At 45.7% G+C, this 21039-nt stretch overlaps 1 protein-coding gene across 1 annotated transcript; it reads right to left on the reverse strand.

Annotated features, from left to right (window-relative positions):
* Window positions 1-220: 220 nt before the first annotated feature.
* On the reverse strand, window positions 221-19748 carry LOC135459647 (V-type proton ATPase subunit S1-like protein). The gene is made up of 7 exons (XM_064735878.1): window positions 19472-19748; window positions 12159-12199; window positions 11260-11321; window positions 8495-8697; window positions 4608-4658; window positions 3503-3746; window positions 221-849 (listed from the first exon to the last, which is right to left on the reverse strand). The coding sequence occupies exons 1-7, from the start codon at window positions 19738-19740 to the stop codon at window positions 547-549; spliced, it is 1173 nt and encodes a 390-aa protein (XP_064591948.1). The 5' UTR covers window positions 19741-19748; the 3' UTR covers window positions 221-546.
* Between the last annotated feature and the right edge of the window lie 1291 nt (window positions 19749-21039).

Consider the following 21039-nt stretch of genomic DNA (forward strand, 5'->3'; position numbering starts at 1 on the left):
TGCCCTGCAGCCACCATTTAATCTGTGCAGTGGATAGAAACTGGCCCTGAAGATTCCAGAGCGGGAAAAGGAGTTTATGGGGGCAAAAAGGAGGGGGTGTGACTTGGGAAATAAAAAGAAAACACATCCTGAGAAAGAAACTGGTGCTCTTTTGTCAGAACACAGAGCAAATATAAAATGAAGGAAAATTTTGCCTTCTGAAAGAATATGTAAAGAGTTTGGTTTGAGGGGTTTTTTTAACCTTTATTTAATTTCAAAGTGTCCATTACAGATTCTCTCTTCAGGACTTGGTAAGCTGGATGAAGCCTCTATTTTGGCTTTTTGCTACAGGAATAAAGTCCCACAACACGAATATCTCTAACTCACAATGGAATTTTTTTGTTCTCACCTTCATTCCCAAGGCATCTTCGAGATGATTACCTGTGAATAACTGGCTAAAACAATCTGTTACCTACTTTACTTTTCATCAGGTGGTAGAAAAATCTGCACAAACCACATACAACAGTGCCAGCAGAAGAAAACACCTCTTGTTTCACTGAGATACTGCTAAATGTAGATTTTACCAAACTGCTGGTTCCTGAGTTCATAGGACTCATTTCCACTGTTTCTCAGGGGCTCCTTCTCATCTCCCATGTCACTGTCCTTCATGTGTGCAAAATAGGCAGGAGGAGCTTTGCACTCGTAGTGCCTGTCCAGGGATTTCAGGTGGATGAGCATGTGCAGAGCATAGGCCAGGACCAGCAGCAGGACCAGGGACATCACCAAGCCCATCAGGATTGCTGGGGAGAAGAAGGATGCACAGTCCCTGGCGTAGGCAAAATGTCCTTCTTGGATGTTAAAACCTTGAATCTACAGAGAGGACAAGAGCAAACATGTTAAATAAAGTACTGGTGTTTCACTAATTTGTTTTTCATTAACTTGTGTTTCATTAATTTGCTCCTGATGGCAGTGAGGATTTCTGACTTGAGACCTGCACAAATTTGTCTCTCCCACTGATAGCTGGAGCTAATGCTCCAGGTCAGTCTCCTCAAACTGCCAGCTCTTCTAATCCCCTCCACTCTGCTGCCCAAAGGATTTGCAGCTGTGTTTCAAACAGAACCTTCCACCAAGACTCACTCTTGGTGTCTCAGCAATATTTAACTGCAGGCATGCTACTTTTCATATTAACTGTGCATCTCCAACATCACTTGCTGAGAGTCCCCAGAGTTTTTTGCTTCAGACTTTTTCACAAAATCCAACATGACAAACCAGGAAATATTCTCAAATTATTTTCCTATGCCCTAGGACAACACTTTTCTCACCAGTCCCACATGGGTGGCACATGGCAGCAAAACTACAGAAACTACAGGAAGCTGCACTCAGTTATGGAAAACACCAACAGGTCATATTCCTGGCTTCAGTTCTAATATGGATTTTAGCTCTCTGCTCCACTAAATCAGTCCATGGACATTTTTCACACAGTGACAAAAGGTCTTTCCATTTCTTTTTCAGCTCCTCATGCCCCCTGACTCAGGTATATAAAGTCACTCTAGTCCTGCCATCTTCGGCTCCCTCATTGTCAAGCGCAGAATTGGCACTTTCAGAAGATTATTAATCTCATCCTAAAATAAGGGGTTAAGATGGGTCAGGAGAATTATCCAGTGGCTTTAGAGGCAGGCTGGGGTGACTATAATCAGGGCACAAGATTAAAATTCCTATAGGCACCAAAAGTGAAGTGAGATGAATCCCGTGCCTGGGTGTGTGGTGTTGTTATTGGTGCTGAGTGGGAAAGCTCAGCTCAAAACAAGGTAATGACAAGTAATCAAATTCACTCACCACTAGAGGGAACACAAGCAGAAAGACTACAAAAAACAGCCTTTAATTTCCTTGGACCGCAAAAGTCTTAGTTTCTATTTTGTGCTCCATGTGATGCCTTGGGATTTTAGCTTTTATAATTTTCATGTATTTGTGATCCTGCAGTTCTTTAGTGTGTAACTCCAAACTCCACATTCAGTGTCAGCTGCTGCTGTCCCATTCTGGGCAGGCACAACAATTCCTCTCCAGGCCTGGCAACCAAGGGCACCTCACTGCCCCAGGGCCCAGAAATGCAAACCAAAGTGAGTTGGGTGTGCAAACTTGGGGTAAATGACTCCATTAGCTGAAGTTTGAATCGTTAGATTAGCCCAAATATGCAAACAGACCAAACATAAAAGTGTGAAAACCCATGACCTGTGGTCCATTCCCGAGTGTAGCCCCTGAGGGAGCTTCATCTGCCCAAAATGTACCTGAGGGCCCTTCAATAAATATAGCTGCTTTTTACTCCTTTAATTCTGTATGGTCTCTGGTTTTAGGTAGCCCCAAAAGGGCATAAAAGGTGAAAATATTTTGTGGGTCTGACACAGGCCTGTCAGGCCGGGCCCTGGAGCTGAGCCGAGCCTGTGTCCAGAGGCCGTGGGGACACAAATGGAGGCCACAGGATCCATTTGTGGTTGTAGCCCCTGAGGGAGGGTTTTGTCTGCCCAAAATGTACCTGAAGACCCTTCAATAAATATAACCACTTTTTATTTTCTTAATTTTGTCTGGCCTCTCTTTTTAGGTAGCCCAAAAAACATCACAAGGTGAGGCACAAGTGTGTAAACTACGCATGGAAGGTGACAGCCTTTCCCAAGAAGTCCAAAACCTCCCCTCAACCCATCCATGGCATCCACCTGTCTGAAATCCATGGCTGTTGAAGATTGCAATGCAAGATGTTTTAAATTACCAACTGTATGGCAGATTACCTTTGCCAAGTGGGCAGTTTGCCTTATCTCTCTCTTTGAGTGACCACATTCACACCTCCCTCGGGAGGGGATGTTGCTGATAACAGACTATTGAATGTCACTGCATGGCTGATAAGAACTATAACATCCCATTGGGAGATGTGAGCCCAAGGGAGGAGCCAAGCATTGCTACCCAGATATAACCCAGAGGGAGGAGCCAAGCATTGCTACCCAGATATAATCCAGAGGGAGCAGCCATGCATTGCTACCCAGATATAATCCAGAGGGAGGAGCCAAGCATTGCTACCCAGATATAATCCAGAGGTTTTGAGACACCAGCACAGCTTTCTCCACGGGATTCCCCAGAGGAACAGCAGCTGTCTCTCCTCCCACTGGATCTTCAGAGGAAGAATACATCCTTCTCTACAGATCCCCCTGCTCCAACAGAACCACCCCTGACACTGCAGGAAGGCTGAGCCACATTTCCAATGGGACTGCCACCAACACCCTGACCCACAGGGTGTCAGGTTGGGTTCTGACTCTGTCACTGTTGTTCTAGTGTACTGCATTGTTTATTTTATCCTTTTAATATTTTTTCTTCCCTATTAAAGACCTGTTATTTCCTGCTCCCATATTTTTGCCTGAGAGCCCCTTAATTTATAGCAATTGGGAGAGGTGGGGAGACTTTACATTCTCCATTATAGGGGAGGCTCCTGCCTTCCATTGCAGACTCCTGCCTTTCCAAACCAAGACAATGGCATCACCTGGAAGTCGATGAAGGTGACCTCCCAGAGGTGTGAGAGGTCGTGCTCGGAGCCGGGCACCAGCAGAGCATCGTGTCTCTGCAGGCTGCTGACACGCTGGCAGCGGAACGAGTGTGCGGCGGGCGCGCGGATCCCCGAGGCGTTGAACGTCGCCTGCACCGAGTGGTTGTACAGCAGCTGCAGCCTCTGCAGGCTGAACCAGCTCTGCACCGACAGCTGGTAGTAGCTGGTGGTCAACAGGAGCCTGGGGAGGCCATGTTGGAGCGGAAGAAAGAAGAAAATCAGTCAGAGGGTTGCGGACACTAAATTCGCGCGGTGAGTGACTGCGTCAGAGTCGTCGGCGTGATCAGTTTGTATCAGAATTATCAGAATTATGTGAGGTCTTGCTCCTTCCTTGGAGCCTGGAAAGGGAGAGGGTGGCAGAGCGGTGGAACAGCTGCCTAGGGAGGGCCTGGAGTGTCTGGAGACATCCCAGCCTCAGCTTCTCTGCCACCGTTCCAGGGGACCCGGCCTGGGCAGGGAATTGTACCAGATCATCTCCAGAGGTTCCTCCAGCCCCAAATACCCCCAAATTACCCTGGGTTCCAGCCCCAAATATCCTGGGATTCTGTGGTTTGAGGTTTTTCCCTGTAGCAGCTCAAGGAGTTTGGTTTCTCCCACAAAGCAAGAAGAATATGACGGGATTTTGGCGAAATACTTGGAAAAATGTGAATGTGGCACAGGGATTGTACCCCCGCCACCAAGTGTATGGAAAGTCAGTTCTCTTGAAATGCTGTTCTATCACCAAGAAGCAAAAATAAAGTGGTCTGATACCCAGACCATAGTGAACTATCAAAGTTCAGCTAAAATCTCAGACACAGGAAGATTCTACACAAAAGAGATGACCCAAACTTTTCCACAAGTAGAAAACTCAATGTAGGAGAAAAAAAAAGCCTTAATAAAACAAGTCAGGTGACAGACATGCTGAATGCAGGTGTTTCAGTTATACAAGTTTCTTTCACGATATTTTTGCTTAAACAAACTCTCTTTAACTCCCCACACAACTGCACAACAATGTATTTGTGTTATGTTATTATCTGGTAAGGATATTATTATATAAACTTACCTGATAACAAGTCCCTTTAGATTGCCAATGTCACCAAACTTCAGGGAAAGCCTAGGTCAAAAAGCAAGTAATATCAGGCTAGGAAAAAAATTCAGAGACCTTCAGAGAAAAAAGCACCACAAAAGATTAAGCTCAGTTATACATGGAATTTTTTGCTCAGTCTACCCTTAAAAGTCAGTGGGAAAAAAAAAAAAAACCTGAAAGGATTAAATCTTCCTCTAATGAAATGTACTCATTCACCTGCTGATTGGAATGAGGCCTAGACCACCCAGAAAGAATAGAAATCCATGTTTAACTTCCAACAAAACTCAATCCCACTGCTTCCCACCCTAGCTGACCATTAGGCTCAGTGGATCTGCTCTCCTCCCCCAGCCACCACATCTCAGTCCAGCATCACCCCTGCCTGTCATTAGAAAGTGCAAACAGACACCTTGTCCCCATCTTTTTAAATAACAGAGCACGAAAGGAAGCAGAGGGGAGAGCTCAGATTTCCACATTCCTTCCTCACAAAATGCCCTGGCTGTGAGGCAGCTCTGCACCGCCTTGGGCACCTGAAGTTCAATAAGGTGAAAGGCCCTCCCAGGTTAATTAATGCAATACATGATTAGTCTGAATAGATTCTTCTCGCTTAAAAGTAACATTTTGCCTCTTAAAACCTGCGTGGAGATTCTCATTGTTCAAGTAAGACAGAAAGAAAACACAGTGAAAGCACACAGGTTCTGAAAGGCCTCAAAAATTAAAGTTGAAGATTAATTGAGAAAACAAAAAAAAACCCAAAACAAACAAAAATCCAACAAAAATATTTTAAAATAAAAAAAATTTTAAAAAGGTAAAAAACAGCCCCACAATCTCCTAGGGGATCTAGACTTCTTGGGTTACACAGGTCCCCTAAAACAGGGCACTGAACCCGGACCATCCCTTGCTTTATTATAAATGTAAGTCAGAGATAGTTGAGGATTAGACACAGGTAAATGTGCCATTCAACTAAAAATAAAACAAAAATGCAGCTTGGATTATTATATCTGATACCATTCCCTGTGTTCTGAAACCCGTAATTTTGCCTTAATAAACTCTGTTTATTTCTGTTAAAATATTTACTAATCAGACTAAGATTATTTTCAAATTGTAGGCCAGAGGAGAGGAGGGAATGTTTGTTATCACTTTTTTTTAATCTTTAACATAAGTTCATTCCATTCTCTACCTCTCCCTGTCAAAAGAGTGCTGGATAAGTTCCCGTGCTGATGATGTAATATTCAAACTGCCTTGTTGAACATTGTGATGGTGGGTTCTTTCTCAATTTCACTTTTAGCTTTCTGGTAACCTCACCAAAACATCTGTGCACCTTGTGCTGTAAAATCAAAGAGGTAACACCTACTTTGTGATTGTACAGCACAAAGTGCACAGACATTTTTGGTAACCACAAAGAGGTTACCAGAAAGTAAAAGTGAAATTGAAAAAGAACCTTGTGCAGCACTGCTGGTGATGCCTTGGGATTTTACCTTTATAATTTCCATGTATTTGCTACCCTGCAGTTCTTTAGTGTGTAACTCCAAACTCCACATTCAGTGTCAGCTGCTGCTGTCCCATTCTGGGCAGGCACAACAATTCCTCTCCAGGCCTGGCAACCAAGGGCACCTCACTGCCCCAGGGCCCAGAAATGCAAACAAAAGTGAGTTGGGTGGGCAAACTTGGGGTAAATGACTTCATTAGCTGAAGCTGGAATTGTTAGATTAACCCCCAATATGCAAATGGACCAAATTTATAAAAGTGTGAAAATCCCATGGACCATTTTTGGGTGTGGCCCCTGAGGGGCTTTGCCCAAAATGTACCTGAAGTCCCTTCAATAAATATAACCACTTTTAATACCCTTCATTCTGTGCACCCCTGTTTTTAGGTACTCCCAAAAACTCATCACTGGCACACATCCCTTGAAGGGATAATTACCCACGCACAGCACCTACGCCCCACATCCAGCACAGGATCCCCTCTCCAACCCCACGAGCAGCTGTGTAAAACAGCTGGAGGTGAGACAGACCAAGAGCTTCAGCCCCATGGGCACTGAGAGCAGAGCTGGCTGCCCCAGGAGGGGCTGCAGCACTGCAAAAACTGAATATTGAGTGTCCACAACAGGCTGGGCTTAAACTACACAATCCCTGCTACCCACAGTGGCAGGACATCATCAGAAAAACCTGGGCCACTCCTCTAGGCAGCCTGGAGTGGCTGCCTAGAACAGAAGCTCGACAAGATCAAGAGAATAAAGTGAGTATTTATTAAAGGCTTGCAATAGGTACATCTTGGGCAGTCAGAAGCCTCCCAGGGGCTGCACCCAAGATGGAAAACGGTGGTGAGTTTTTCACACAATTATAAGTTTGGTCCATCTGCATTTCAGGGGTTAATCCTCCAATTACAGCTTCAGGTAAAGAAGTCCTTTAGCCCCAGTTTGCTCCCCCTCAATTCACTTTTGTTTATACTTTCAGGGCCTGAGGCTTTAGGGCGTTGTCCCGGATTACCAAGCAAATTGTGTTCTATTTACCATCTGTATGGCAGCTGTCTTCTGTTAGTTGGGCAGCTTTCCTTATCCCTTCCACATCTGGGGAGACATCTGCTGATAACAGTTATTGAATGTCCTTGCATGGCTGATAAGAACTATAACATCCCATTGGGAGATGCTCCGCCCAGAGGGAGGAGCCAAGCATTCCTACCCAGATATAACCCAGAGGGAGGGGCCAAGCATTGCTGCCCAGATATAATCCAGGGGGAGGAGCCAAGCATTGCTACCCAGATATAACCCAGGGGGAGGAGCCAAGCATTGCTGCCCAGATATAATCCAGGGGGAGGAGCCAAGCATTGCTACCCAGATATAATCCAGAGGTTTTGAGACACCAGCACAGCTTTCTCCACGGGATTCCCCAGAGGGGCAGCAGCTGTCTCTTCTCCCACTGGATCTTCAGAGGAAGAATCCATCCTTCTCTACAAATCCCCCTGCTCCAACAGAACCACCCCTGACACTGCAGGAGGGCTGAGCCACATTTCCAATGGGACTGCCACCAACACCCTGACCCACAGGGTGTCAGGTTGGGTTCTGACTCTGGCAGTGTTGTTCTAGTGTACTGCATTGTTCATTTTATCTTTTTGTTTTTCTTCCCTATTAAAGTACTGTTATTCCTGCTCTCATATCTTTGCCTGAGAGCCCCTTAATTTAAAATTTATAGAAATTCAGGGGGAGGGGGTTTACATTTTCCATTTCAGGGGAGGCTCCTGCCTTCCTTAACAGACACCTGTGTGTTCACACCAAGACAGGTGTCCTTGAGTGTTGCAGACAACTTTTATGAAAAATCCTTTCCTTAGGATTTTTCCTCAGAGGCCACAAAAACGAAATGCAAACAATTATTATCTGCTGCTGTGGAATGCAACAGGTGCATCTGTGAATGGCCCATGTTGGATGTTTATAATTAATGGCCAATCACAACCCAGCCGGCTTGGACAGAGAATCCAAGCCACATGCCTTTGTTATCACTCTTTGTTATTCTATTCTTAGTCAGCCTTCTGATGAAATCCTTTCTTCTATTCTTTTAGTATAGTTTTAATGTAATATATATCATAAAATAATAAATCAGCCTTCTGAAACATGGAGTCAGATCCTCGTCTCTTCCCTCATCCAAGAACCCCTGTGAGCACCGTCACACTTCAGTTTCAGAAGGATTGTGTTGTCTGACCAAAACGTGAAGACAGCAACTAACACTCTATATGGAGCTTAGAGTTATACCCTAAAGCAGCACAGGATTTGAAAAATATAACAGCTAAAACCTTAAGGCTCCACTCCCATATTCACTGCCCAGAGTAGCTGCCTGCCCCCAGCTCCCCCAGCAGAGCAGAATTCCCCTTACATGGCGCTGTCCTCGCTGCAGTTCGAGTCCCCAACATCCACGGTGGCGTGGGCTCCAAAGGTCCTGTCTGTCAGATCCAGCTGGGTGTGGTTCTCCATCCGGATCAGGATCCTCCTGGCCCAGAACAGGATGCAGGGGGTGCCGTTGATGGTGACGTTCAGGGGGCTGTGGGGGAGCCCAGGGTGGCTCCAGGGTGGTCCTTGCTGTGGGAATCCACAAAACCAGAGGGTTTGGGAAAGCTGCAAAAGGCAGGCCCCAGACACAGCAGAACTGTGACTGGAGCTAAGCAGCAGCCATGAGATTGGGCAGCAGAAAAATTATTTAAACTGTAGAAAAGCAAGGACAAATAGAGCAATGGTCTGTGTATTAATGCTTGTCTAGAATAACTCCCTAAGCTACAGAAAAGTTTATCTAGCAAGATATTAGGAAGTTTAAAGCTTAATAATGGAGCTCTATGCATTGTGTTTGAAGGCTGACAAACAGGTATTGTGTTTGAAATAAGCAAGCATTGTTTAATCAAAGGTACCTGTGCTTATAGTGGTTGGACAGAACTACTGTCAATATAGAATATACACTGTACAGATATAAATACTGTCAGTGTGCTTTTGCTTTGTGTGATTGGTCACAAAGCTCATAAAGTGAGTTGTGACATTGAGTTCTGTGTCTGCTGCCTGGGATGTGAGCTGCTGCCATCTTCCATTGCCATAGCCATGGACTGAGAGTGATGCTGGAAAATCAAACAGCTCAAGGCAGTTCCACAGCAGCCTGTCCTGTTTGTGGTTTGTGATTGGCTTTTGGCAAATATTAAAATGAATATTGTATGTGTTATATTAGAATTAATTCTCTTAAGTAGTGTGTTAAATATAGTTTGAGGTTATAACAAAATGTTAAAATAGAAACTATGCTATGTAGCATACTTTTTTAAAGAAAGAACTTGCAGTGAGATAGCAGCCACAGGACACCTGAATCTTTCAGAGAAAGAGAATTTATTGCTCTATTATCAGGAGAAATTAACTTCTTCCTGCCTTGCTCAACTCTGAAGATGCCGTCAGGATTCAGAGGAAGCAGCTGACAGTGCCCAGACAGAATCCTGTGTTTGAATGGAATTTATGCATCATGGATGAGGTGTATGAATATGCAACAGGCTGTTGCTTTTAAGGGTTAATCCTCTGTTAATGTGGGTCCTTTTTCGGGCTTATTTTGCCCAGAAAAGGTACCCAGACCATCCATAACTCTTTGTTTTATTATCTCGTATTGTCCTAATTGTCCAAATTATTATTACTCTAATTGTATTACTGAATTTAGAACCATTTTATTACTATTAAACGTTTAAACTTTTAAAAACAAGTGATTGGCATTTTTCACAATGAGTCACCAGAAATCGGAGCCAGCCCTGAGGAAGAAGAGGCATTGGCTGTTTCCCCTTCCCACCATGGGGATGGCACCTCAAAGAGCACCCAGCCCCAGCCCAGAAGGTGCAGGTTCTCTACAGCACCTCTAAGAATTGCTTCAGCCCACTGGAAAGGACCCAGAGTTGTGCCAAGGAAACAGTCCACCATGCTGGAAGCACTCTGAGCAGCTGCCCAGGTGAGAGAAATATCTGAATTTAACCTACCTGCAGGCAGCTTGGCTCACCGTGGCTTGAAAACAGGGAAACACCTGCTGCAGAATGGGATGGATCAGGCAGGGATCCCTGCCTTTACAAAATCAGGACTGAAACCCAGGGACTGCAGCTTCCATGTCCTCTGCATGCACCATAAAACTGCCACCCCTTGTGAGCCTAATTTCATAGCCAAATTTCAACTTTCAAAAAGACAATTTGACTGTGAGGCAAAAGACAATTTGACTTAGGGGTGAGAAAGAACTGCAAAAATTAAAAGCCATTCTCAAATTTCACCCTCAGATTTCCAGTGACCACCTCTGTCCTATCCAAATAAGATAACACACACAATGTGCATTTTTACCATTTCATATGACTGCAAGTTCACATAAAAACAGAAAAGTTCCTGAGTCCCAGTCATAAACAGCATCTCACCAGGCTCCAGAAGGGACACAGTTAAGCCCCAAAGTTTTGTCTTGGCTTAAAGGGAGATGTTTTTGCGTGTGTGCTGTTTAGATTAGCAAATCATAACTCTCAGCTCAGACCCTGAAAGATCCCTTTTGATACTGGACCTTACATTAGGCACGAGGATGTTTCAGGATTAAAATTACAAGCACTGAGAGCAACAAGCTGAAAGCAAAGCAAGATGATGGCCAGGAAATGTGCTGAGTGGCTATGAGTGTGTTTATATAAATAGCAGGGCTGTCTCCTCAGAAACCCATATGAGAGAGATTTATTCAACATGTTCCCAACATTGGAATGCATCACTTTTGGTAAGGAAGGCTTTTATGCTCAGTTTTTGACAAGACCTACAGCCTGGTCTCAGGTAAAAAGCTCCCACTAAAAATCTCAAGTTTTGCCCCAGCTCTTCCTTCCGCACCAGCTGAAATGAGAACAAGAAATCCCATTGCACAGGAGATGGATATAAGGAATTTGTCCCAAAACATGACCAGCCAGCACCAGCAACAACACCCGAGGTGTCACTGCAGAAAAGCAGAGAATATTTGTGCAAGTGGTGAGGCAGAACTGTACCACAATGTTTTACACGGTTCTGTTGAGTGTTTCTTCTGAACAAAGTAAATCCCATTTAATTCAGTTGCAGTTAAATTGGAAGACCTAAATGTGCTGTGAAAAGACTTCACAGATCCAGTCCTCCAGGCATTACCTGTGCAATTGCCTCTTGATTAAGATTAAACTTTGGCTCCACACGACCATTGTAATGCTGACCTGCAGAAGGAGGAGTGTTATTTCATTATTAACATATTATAAACACCTATTTATAAACACATTTATAAAAACACACATCTATAAAAACACACATTTATAAAAAACACACATCTACAAAATTGTCCACGTTCCTAAGCAAACAATAATTATCCCTGCACAAAATGTGCATGTCAGAATTACTGCTTTTGCCATGGGAAATACTTGACTGGCAGCAAATACTGCCTTCCCTACATGTATTTTCTAATTTACCTTTCTTGTTCACCAAAGTTCCTCTTGTTTTCACTGGACACCTTGTAACCTTTACCGGGAGGAACTCCAGTGCCCCAAAATTGCAGGATTCAGTCTAAATCTGTATTTATTCATCTCAAACACATTAAAAGCTGCTTTTTTTTTCCTCCATGCAGCAAATCCATCGAAGGGTATGTGCTGAACAGCCTGGCAAAAGTGTGATAACTGTACTGGGAACTTTCTCCCTGCCCTGCCAGGGACAGGGAGCTGTGACAAATTCCCTGACATCCCAACTCCTCCTTGCCAGGAGGGTGAAGTTTCACAAGCACAGATAATTTCATGGGCACTCTCACAGCCCCATCCTTCAAGCACTTAACTCTGTTTTCATTTGGTTAAAAAAAAACGGTGAAATATTTTTCCTTCCACATTCTCGCTGCATCTCAGAGCTGGACAGTGAATTGTTATTTTAACAGGCAAATCCTTTAAAGGGTATTTTTAAAGAGGGTTATGCTTTAACAAAACATGTGACAGAAGACTCTCTGACGTCTGGGGATAAAATCTACCATAACAGAACCAGAATCCAGGGATTCAGCCCCCCAAAAGCCTTACCAGCTCTTTGGAGAGAATCTTGATCTGAAAACTCATGTGAACTAGGAGAGAGCAGAAAAACATTTATTGTGCAGCATCTGAATTGAAAGTCTGCAGCAAGTTGATGGGGAAATGTGTTGCTGCTTCACTCCACAGAACATTCCAAAGGCAACTCGGGTCCTTGGCTGGTGGAGGCCACAGGAACAGGGCAAAATGTCCCAAAGCTGCTGCAGCCTGGCAAAAAGTGTCTCATTTTCAGGGATCACTCAGCTGGACCAGCCCTGACAGGCACTCCCATGTCCTCACCACACTGTCCCCCTATGGAGGGGCTGGACAAAGCTGAGTTAATAGTAGAAATAACAATTGATGATTTTTGAGTGAATTCATAGCAAGGAAGAAGACAAGGCCGTCAGCATGGAAACGGATTAGAAAAGATACATGACAATTTTTGTAAGCTGACTACGTGCATAAGTACATGTGTATATGTTATTAAATTTCTGTAATAAATTTCTGTATTAATTTTTGCATTATTTTGTATTACCTTATTAAATTCCTGTAATTTTTGCCAATTATACTGATGTTAATTGCTTTGCACCAATGAATATAATCAGTTATTGCGATGCAGTTAATGACTTAAGATCACGCTTTGTTAAGAGTATATAAGCTGGAGAACACGCAGAATAAAAAATTTTTTTCTTCTTGGACCCTGATCACATGTGTGTGTCACATCCAACCTAATGGTGACATCTCATCCCATGGGATGTCATTTTTGGGGTGTGTTGGGAAGGATGGAATTTTGACAAGAAAGTCTCACAGTTATGTCTGCCCAGCACAAAGATTTTTAAATGTAGAGTCTGATGAAGGAATAGAGATGGAAGCAAGTTTTGATACAGAAGAAAAGAATTGCTGAGCCAGCCTCACTGGATAACCAAGGAGGCAAAGGGTGTGTTAGTTAGAAGGGGTTTTATGGCTCAGAGCAAAGGATAAACCCACCTCAAACAAGAAGATTATTTCACCAAGCAGAAAGAGAGCATAGGCAAACAAGGCAGCAAATGTGGCAAGTGGAAAAAAGGTCTCAGAATTTCCCACTGCAGGAAAACTGAAAAACAACTTCGAGCTTAAACTGTAATGTACTGACTTTAGTGACTGGAGAACAGCAACATGAATATGGTCATTACAGTAGTTATGATGGGCTGTAGATAATAGTTAAGGTATAGATTGGTTCTGCTGTGTTAAGATGCTCAGCAAAGAAAAGTATAGAATGCATTTGTAACCAAAAGAGAAGTATATAATGCACTGTAACCAAAAGAGAAGTATAGAATGCATTGTAACCAAAAGAAAAGTCTATAATATATTGTAACCAAACCCAAAGGGTCTCCAGCCTGCCTGCAGCTGGAGCTGACAGCTGTGGGCACAGCTCTGTCACCCACAGCCCTGGGTGGCTGTGACACCTTGGATGGAATAAACTGAATTTCGGAGAGCCCCTGCAGTCCCGCATCTCTCATTCCAGCTCTTACAGTTCCAGGCAATAACAAATCCCACAGGAGTCACTGCAAGGCTGGGCTCAGGTGAGGCACATCTCAAGTGACAACCACCAGGCTCGTGCATTTTACAGCATTTGATTTTCTTCTGAGGCCTATGTCCTCAGCTGGCGTCAGCAGAATCAATGTGGGAATCCACAAAACCAGAGGGTTTCGGGAAAGCTGCAAAAGGCAGGCCCCAGACACAGCAGAACTGTGATGAGAGCTAAGCAGCAGCCATGAGATGGGCAGCAAAAAAATTATTTAAAAAGTAGAAAAGCAAGGACAAATAGAGCAATGGTCTGTGTGGGATCTCAGCACCTCAGGACTGAGGTGCTGAGCCACCGAGACCACCCTTGGGGGGCTCGGGAGTCCTGGAATGTTGCCAGAAGTGTCTGGTGGCTGGACTTTGATCCTACACGGGAGACGACACCTGTATGAGGATAGGAGGATTTCACCGGGGTGAATGGTGAAGGGATTAGTTAATTAGAGGGTGAGACACAGGGTTTAAGATTGCTGTACAGGGGGGTTTAGAGAAGTAAGATGGAGGAATTGGGGCGTGTCCTGTCCTTCTTCTTCTTCTTCTTCTCCTCCATCTTCTGTGGTGATGGTGGCACTTTGGGATTGGTCATTACTGAAAGTGCACCGGACAATAAGAATAAAAAGGATTGGGGAAAAATGATAAATATTGTACACGTAACTATGGGTATAAAGATAGGTGGCTGTCCGGAGGGCAGGACACAGTGTGCTCATGGCTGGCTGCTGAGCAGACCTCTGTCGGGCCGAAAGAAAATCTTTTAGATAAACATTTAATAAACATAAAGACCGAAAGAAGAACTGAAGCCTCTTCTCGTCCTTTGATACGCGGGCTGCCCCAAGGCCACTCCGGGCCTTTCCAGGCCCCCCAAACAGCCGAAAACCGGACAGGTCTGTATATTCATGCTTGTCTAGAATAACTCCCTAAGCTACAGAAAAGTTTATCTAGCAAGATATTAGGAAGGTTAAAGCTTAATAATAGAGCTCTGTGCATTGTGTTTGAAGGCTCACAAGCAGGTATTGCATTTGAAATAAGCAAGCATTGTTTAACCAAAGGTACCTGTGCTTATAGTGGTTGGACAGAGCTACTGTCAATATAGAATATCCGCTATACAGATATAAATACTGTCAGTGTGCTTTTGCTTTGTGTGATTGGTCACAAAGCTCATAAAGTGAGTTGTGACATTGAGTTCTGTGTCTGCTGCCTGGGATGTGAGCTGCTCCATCTTCCATTGCCATAACCATGGACTGAGAGTGATGCTGGAAAATCAAACAGCTCAAGGCAGTTCCACAGCAGCCTGTCCTGTTTGTGGTTTGTGCAGAGACCCCAGCCAGTGATAAATCAGCTTTTCCCAGCCGGAGACTCAAGCCCAGTGGATTCACAAACTTCAGCAAACACCCAAAGATCAGAGCCCAAGACACCAGGACTGCCTCAGGGCCAGAGTTCTCTCCACGAGTCCATGAACACTTTCAGCATTCCAGCACCTTCCCTGGGACACCATCCCCCTTCAGGGGATGGATTTGCTCCTGTGATGCCTCTGTCCCCTTCCCCAAGGCTTCCATCAGCAGAATTCCCACTTTCTCAGCTGTGACCATGTTCACAGGGTCTGAGGATGAGGGAAGAGACGAGGATCTGACTCCGTGTTTCAGAAGGCTGATTTATTATTTTATGATATATATTACATTACAACTATACTGAAAGAATAGAAGAAAGGATTTCATCAGAAGGCTAGCTAAGAATAGAAAAACAAAGAATGATAACAAAGGCTCTGTCTCAGACTCTCTCTCCAAGACAGCTGGGTGTGATTGGCCATTAATTACAAACAACCCCATGGACCAATCAAAGATGCACCTGTTGCATTCCACAGCAGCAGATAACCATTGTTTGCATTTTGTTTCTGAGGCCTCTCAGCTTCTCAGGAGGAACAATCCTAAGGAAAGGATTTTTCATGAAAGTTGTGTGTGACATCCAGCTGAGCATGAGCCCACAGACCCTGCACACCCTGCCCTCGGTGTCCTGCCTCACCTTCCAAATAGAAACACACTTCCATCTTCCTCCCTTGCCCCATTTATTACCATCTTTCCAAACCACCATAGCAGGAAAAAAAAATAGTGGAAATATTTACACCGAAATATTAGGAATTAGAGCAGTTTTCAGTGTTTATGTGCAAACTTCACCACGGGTGAATTGTTGGGATGGCAAAGTCAGGGCTTGGCTCTCCAGGGTGAGCTATATATATATATATATATATATATATATATATATATATATATATAGTTATGCTTAGCTATACTTGTAGCTCCTCTCCATAATTAAATTAAACACTATTTGGATATATGCATAATTAAGCACTCATAGCCATTTACTCCAGGTTGGAAATCACCACCTGGACTACAACATTGGTGTTGGAAGAAGACTGTTTTAAAACTCTGCAATTCCTCCCATTCCCTGACAGGTTTCCATGCTGTTTATGGAGGAGGAAAGGTTAATTCTGTTTTTTGTGCCTGTCCATTAAGAAAAAGGAATCCTGGCTCCTCCACAGCCGCTGTGGGAGAGATGTCACATCCCTGCTTTCAGCATGAAGGCACTCAAACAGAGATGAATGTGCACAGCTGGTGAAATATTCATGTTTGCATGGGAATGAAGAGCAGAGAGTGACCCAGGAGCCACCACAGACCTGTGAACATGCTCAGCCCTGAGAGGAATGGGGGATTTGTCTTTACAGACAAGCTGTGGATCTGCTGGTGAATAAAACCAGCACTGGGAGAGAAAAGAAACAATGGGGAGAATCCCACTGATTGATGAATGGAAAAAGATATTTGCCTTTACAAATAAACTTTAGGTTGGCTGAGAAATGAAATTAAACATTGAAAGGTGAAAGAAACAGTGGGGGAAGGAAAACCCCTAAATTCCACAAGGATTAAAAATTAAAAGAGAGGGTTGTACATTAGAGGGAAATCTTTGGGATCAGGTGTTCTGGGAAGGCTGAACCTCTCAAGTGCCTCAGAAATGGGGAAAGAGAGAAGGGAAATGTGGCTGGGAAATTGGGATAAAAAGGAAGCTGAGTCCTCCAAAACTGTGAGAGACCCCAGGGGATGCCCCATGGCCTCTCCCTTTATTGGAATAAAGTCGAAGGATTGCTCTGTCTCCTTTTTGGACATAAACCTCTGCTGTTTGTGGGTTAATTTTCCTGACAGCCCCATGCCGGGCACAGTGAGGGAGGTCCCTCCTGCTAATTACTCTGTTAATTAGCAGTCCTGCAGGAGGCAAGCAGGGCCCTCAGGAAGGGAAATCCATCACTCCCCATGGCACAGCCAGGCTGGCACACAGGGACAATCCCTTCCTGGTTTTGGGGATGCCAAAACAGCAGCTTTTCCACCCAAAAAGGGGAATCCGCAGGCAGCAGAGCCCTGTGGCCCTCAGCTGGAGGGTGTCCCCGTGGAAATAAAAGCATTGAAAGTGAGAAAAGAGAAAATAGCTACACGCTAAAATAATATCAATTCCCTTTTGATTATAAAAATGGTAATTACGTGTGTAAGAGAAAATAAACTAGCCAGCACTAGAGCATTCTCCACAGCAAATAATTTCCAGCACTTTGGGTTATAGACCCTTATTCAGCCTCTCTTACTATGAAATTTCAGATTCACTTGGTCACAAGTGGAGCATGTTTTGATGAGCCACATTTTCCCTTGCCCACTGGTAAACAGCTCTCCCAGGCACGTGTGCTGTACCTTGAATTTACCACACCCAGCATGTTAGGAGCCCACATGAAATTGGATTAGCCCTAATACAAAGCCCTAATACAAAGCACATAGTGACTAGTCACTATGTAAAACCCAATTAAATGGGATTATAAGTACAAAGAAGTGTAAATTTCCTCTTATCAGATGACATTATCCATCTACATAAGATAACTAAGTCCGGATTGTTTGTCTGCAAACCTGCAGGTCTTAAACAGCATTTCCTCCACTCAAATAACCACATGGATAATCTTGGCACTCACTTCTGATAAACTACACCAAATGGGAAAATGCACTCTGCATCTACACAAACATTCTGTGTTTCCAATTACAGAAATTTCAAATTTTCTCTATTTCCATTACTTCAGGGTCATCTCCCTAAGACAGGCAATCTCCAGCTGCAGAATTCCTCACTGGCTGCTGAACTGGTTACAGCTAATTAATAAAAATCACATGTGACCTCTCAAACGCACTGAGAATTAAATTATGAAAGGTGAGGAGCACCTAGGGGCAATGCACTGTTTGTGGTCCTAGGGACACTCAACATAAGGAATTGCAGTGAAGTTATTAATGCCATAAATGAGTAAGTTTGGAGAGACACCAGATTCAAGGAAAGAGCTGTCTCCTTCTAAGAAACATCCTGACAAAAAACATCACTGGCTTTTAAATGCCTCTGTGTAAGTTCCAGCAATAAGAAATATCTACAAACACCACAACTCCTCTGTTTTTTGTTTTTTTTTTAATGATTTGACACATTTGGCACAGGGAGACAGATTTCCATGAACGTTTCAGAAAGTACTGATTACTGGGGCTGATTTGCAATTTAATGGGTGTCCAACAAGGTCTGGATCAGAGCAAGATGGTTAGATAGATAGATAGATAGATAGATAGATAGATAGATAGAAGCTTGATAGATCACATCAAGCCTCCATTTTTAACAAAACAAGAGAAACTGAGCTCAGAAAACTTCCAGCAAATTTACGCTGTGCAGGCACAATCCCACTCCCAATAAGGCAAAATTCCCATTTGATTCCCTGGCATCAGGATCATGACTTCATCTGTTAATATTTATTGCAATACAGCTCAGGAAATGCTCCACTGCTCGTTATCTGTCAGATTTTGGTCTGATTCAAAGACAAAGAAGTGAAATTATTTAAGAAGAGCAGCAAGAAATCTGAGAGCTGGCAGAGCAGAGCAGCAAGCAAGCTATTTAATGAAAACATATTGTAGCATTTATCGGTAACTGGCTACCAGATCTCTTAATACAAGCTTAGGCAGATCACCACATGTCCTTCCTGCCTCAGATTTTGCACAGATTTCACTGACAGCTGCGACCCTCACCAGCATGTTTGCTCTGTGTTCTTGTCTCTGTTTTTGGTGGCTTTGGGCGTCATTCAGCTCACGCAGCTCGGGCTGTTTTCACTTTCTCAGTGCTTGGCTCCACAAAGTCCCCTCTTCCCCCTGCTATGATCTGGGCTCACTGTTTTGTGCTTCATCAGAGAGTGAAACAGCACCACTAATAATAAACCCAAACATCCAGTAATTTCTTAAGTTTAATACTCATTTGCAATATTGCATTCACACTTCAGATATTCCACGCAAGCAGAATATTTCCGTGCCTGTGCTTCTTGGAGTAGTTTTCACACCCTTGCTGTCATGCTATTTATAACTCCCTTTTCCCAGGGAATATCAGTGTGGGAGTCAATAAAACATAAATGAAACTTAGGGCGGATGCACAGAAAACACCCGATTTTAAACAACGTTCACAAAATCATTGCAAAGTTACATCTCCAGACACAGCATGCTTCAAAATAATTAATATTTTAATAAAATATATTTTATTAATTTATATATATAATTGTTATATATATGTTTATGATATATATTTATTTATAATAAAATATATTTTTAAATAAGAAATAATAACACCCTGCAATAGCCCAGGGTGTTTTCAAACCTGGTGTGGAAAGCAGAGCCACGTCCTGGCGTTGTGAACGAAGGACAGAATTGTTAAAACCCTGCGCCCCGGGTACCGACCTGTTCGCGGCGGGGTTTCGCTCCCCGGAGCGGCCGAGCGCGGTGCTGGCCAGGACCAGCAGGAGCTGCAGGAGCGGCAGGGCAGCGATCCGGTCCATGGGGTGGCCGGGAGCCGCTGCCCGCCCGGCACAGCAGCGCCGGCTCCGGGGGCGGGACAGCGCCGGGGCGGCGGCTGCGGGCGGGGCCGCTGCTGCATCTCCATCCCCGCGGCATCCCGGCTCCATCCCGGCTCCATCCCGGCTCCATCCCCGGCTCCATCCCCGCGGCATCCCGGCTCCATCCCCGGTTGCATTCCGGCTCCATCCCGGCTCCATCCCCGGCTCCATCCCGGCTCCATCTCCGGCTGCATTCTCGGCTCCATCCCGGCTCCATCCCCGCTGCATCCCGGCTCCATCCCCGGCTGCATCCCGGCTCCATCCCGGCTCCATCCCCGGCTGCATCCCGGCTCCATCCCCGCTGCATCCCGGCTCCATCCTCGTCTCCATCCCGGCTCCATCCCGGCTCCATCCCCGGCTCCATCCCCGGCTCCATCCCGGCTCCATCCCGGCTCCATCCCGGCTCCATCCCCGGCTCCATCCCCGCGGCATCCCGGCTCCATCCCGGCTCCATCCCCGGCTCCATCCCGGCTCCATCCCCGCGGCATCCCGGCTCCATCCCCGGCTCCATCCCGGCTCCATCCCGACGCCATCCCGGCTCCATCCCCGGCTCCATCTCCACTGCATCCCGGCTTCATCCCGGCTCCATCCCCGGCTCCATCTCCACTGCATCCCGGCTCCATCCCCGGCTCCATCCCCGGCTCCATCCCGGCTCCATCCCCGGCTCCATCCCCGGCTGCATCCCGGCTCCATCCCGGCTCCATCCCGGCTCCATCCCCGGCTCCATCCCGGCTCCATCCCCGCGGCATCCCGGCTCCATCCTCGTCTCCATCCCCGGCTCCATCCCGGCTCCATCCTCGCTCCATCCCGGCTCCATCTCCACTGCATCCCGGCTGCATCCCGGCTCCATCCCCGGCTCCATCCCGGCTCCATCCCCGGCTCCATCCCCGGCTCCATCCCCGGTCCATCCCAGCTCCATCCTCGTCTCCATCCCGGCTCCATCCCCGGCTCCATCCCGGCTCCATCCTCGTCTCCATCCCGGCTCCATCCCCGGTTCCATCCCCGCGGCATCCCGGCTCCATCCCGGCTCCATCCCCGGCTCCATCCCCGCTGCATCCCGGCTCCATCCCGGCTCCATCCCGGCTCCATCCCCGGCTCCATCCCCGGCTCCATCCCGGCTCCATCCCGGCTCCATCCCGGCTCCATCCCCGGCTCCATCCCCGCTCCATCCCGGCTCCATCCCCGGCTCCATTCCCGGCTCCATCCCGGCTCCATCCCCACTGCATCCCGGCTCCATCCCCAGCTCCATCCCTCACTCCATCCCCGTTCCATTCCTGGCTCCATCTCCTGCCTCACCCTTGCTCCATCCCTGCTCCATCCCCATTCCATCTCCCACTCCATCCCATTCTCCATTCCCAAAAACATCCCTGCTCCATTCCCAGCTCCATCGCGGCTCCATCTGCAGCACCATTC

This window comes from Zonotrichia leucophrys, chromosome Z, assembly GCF_028769735.1.
Source record: "Zonotrichia leucophrys gambelii isolate GWCS_2022_RI chromosome Z, RI_Zleu_2.0, whole genome shotgun sequence".
In the NCBI taxonomy this organism is placed as follows: domain Eukaryota; kingdom Metazoa; phylum Chordata; class Aves; order Passeriformes; family Passerellidae; genus Zonotrichia; species Zonotrichia leucophrys.

Coding starts and splice junctions, on each gene's coding strand:
- LOC135459647 (XM_064735878.1), bottom strand. CDS start 19,740: ATGCCGCGGGGATGGAGCCGGGGATGGAGCCGGGATGGAGCCGGGATG. Junction 11,322..12,158: donor AGATTCTCTCCAAAGAGCTG/GTAAGGCTTTTG, acceptor CTCCTTCTGCAG/GTCAGCATTACAATGGTCGT. Junction 4,659..8,494: donor TGCAGCGAGGACAGCGCCAT/GTAAGGGGAATT, acceptor TTTTTGACCTAG/GCTTTCCCTGAAGTTTGGTG.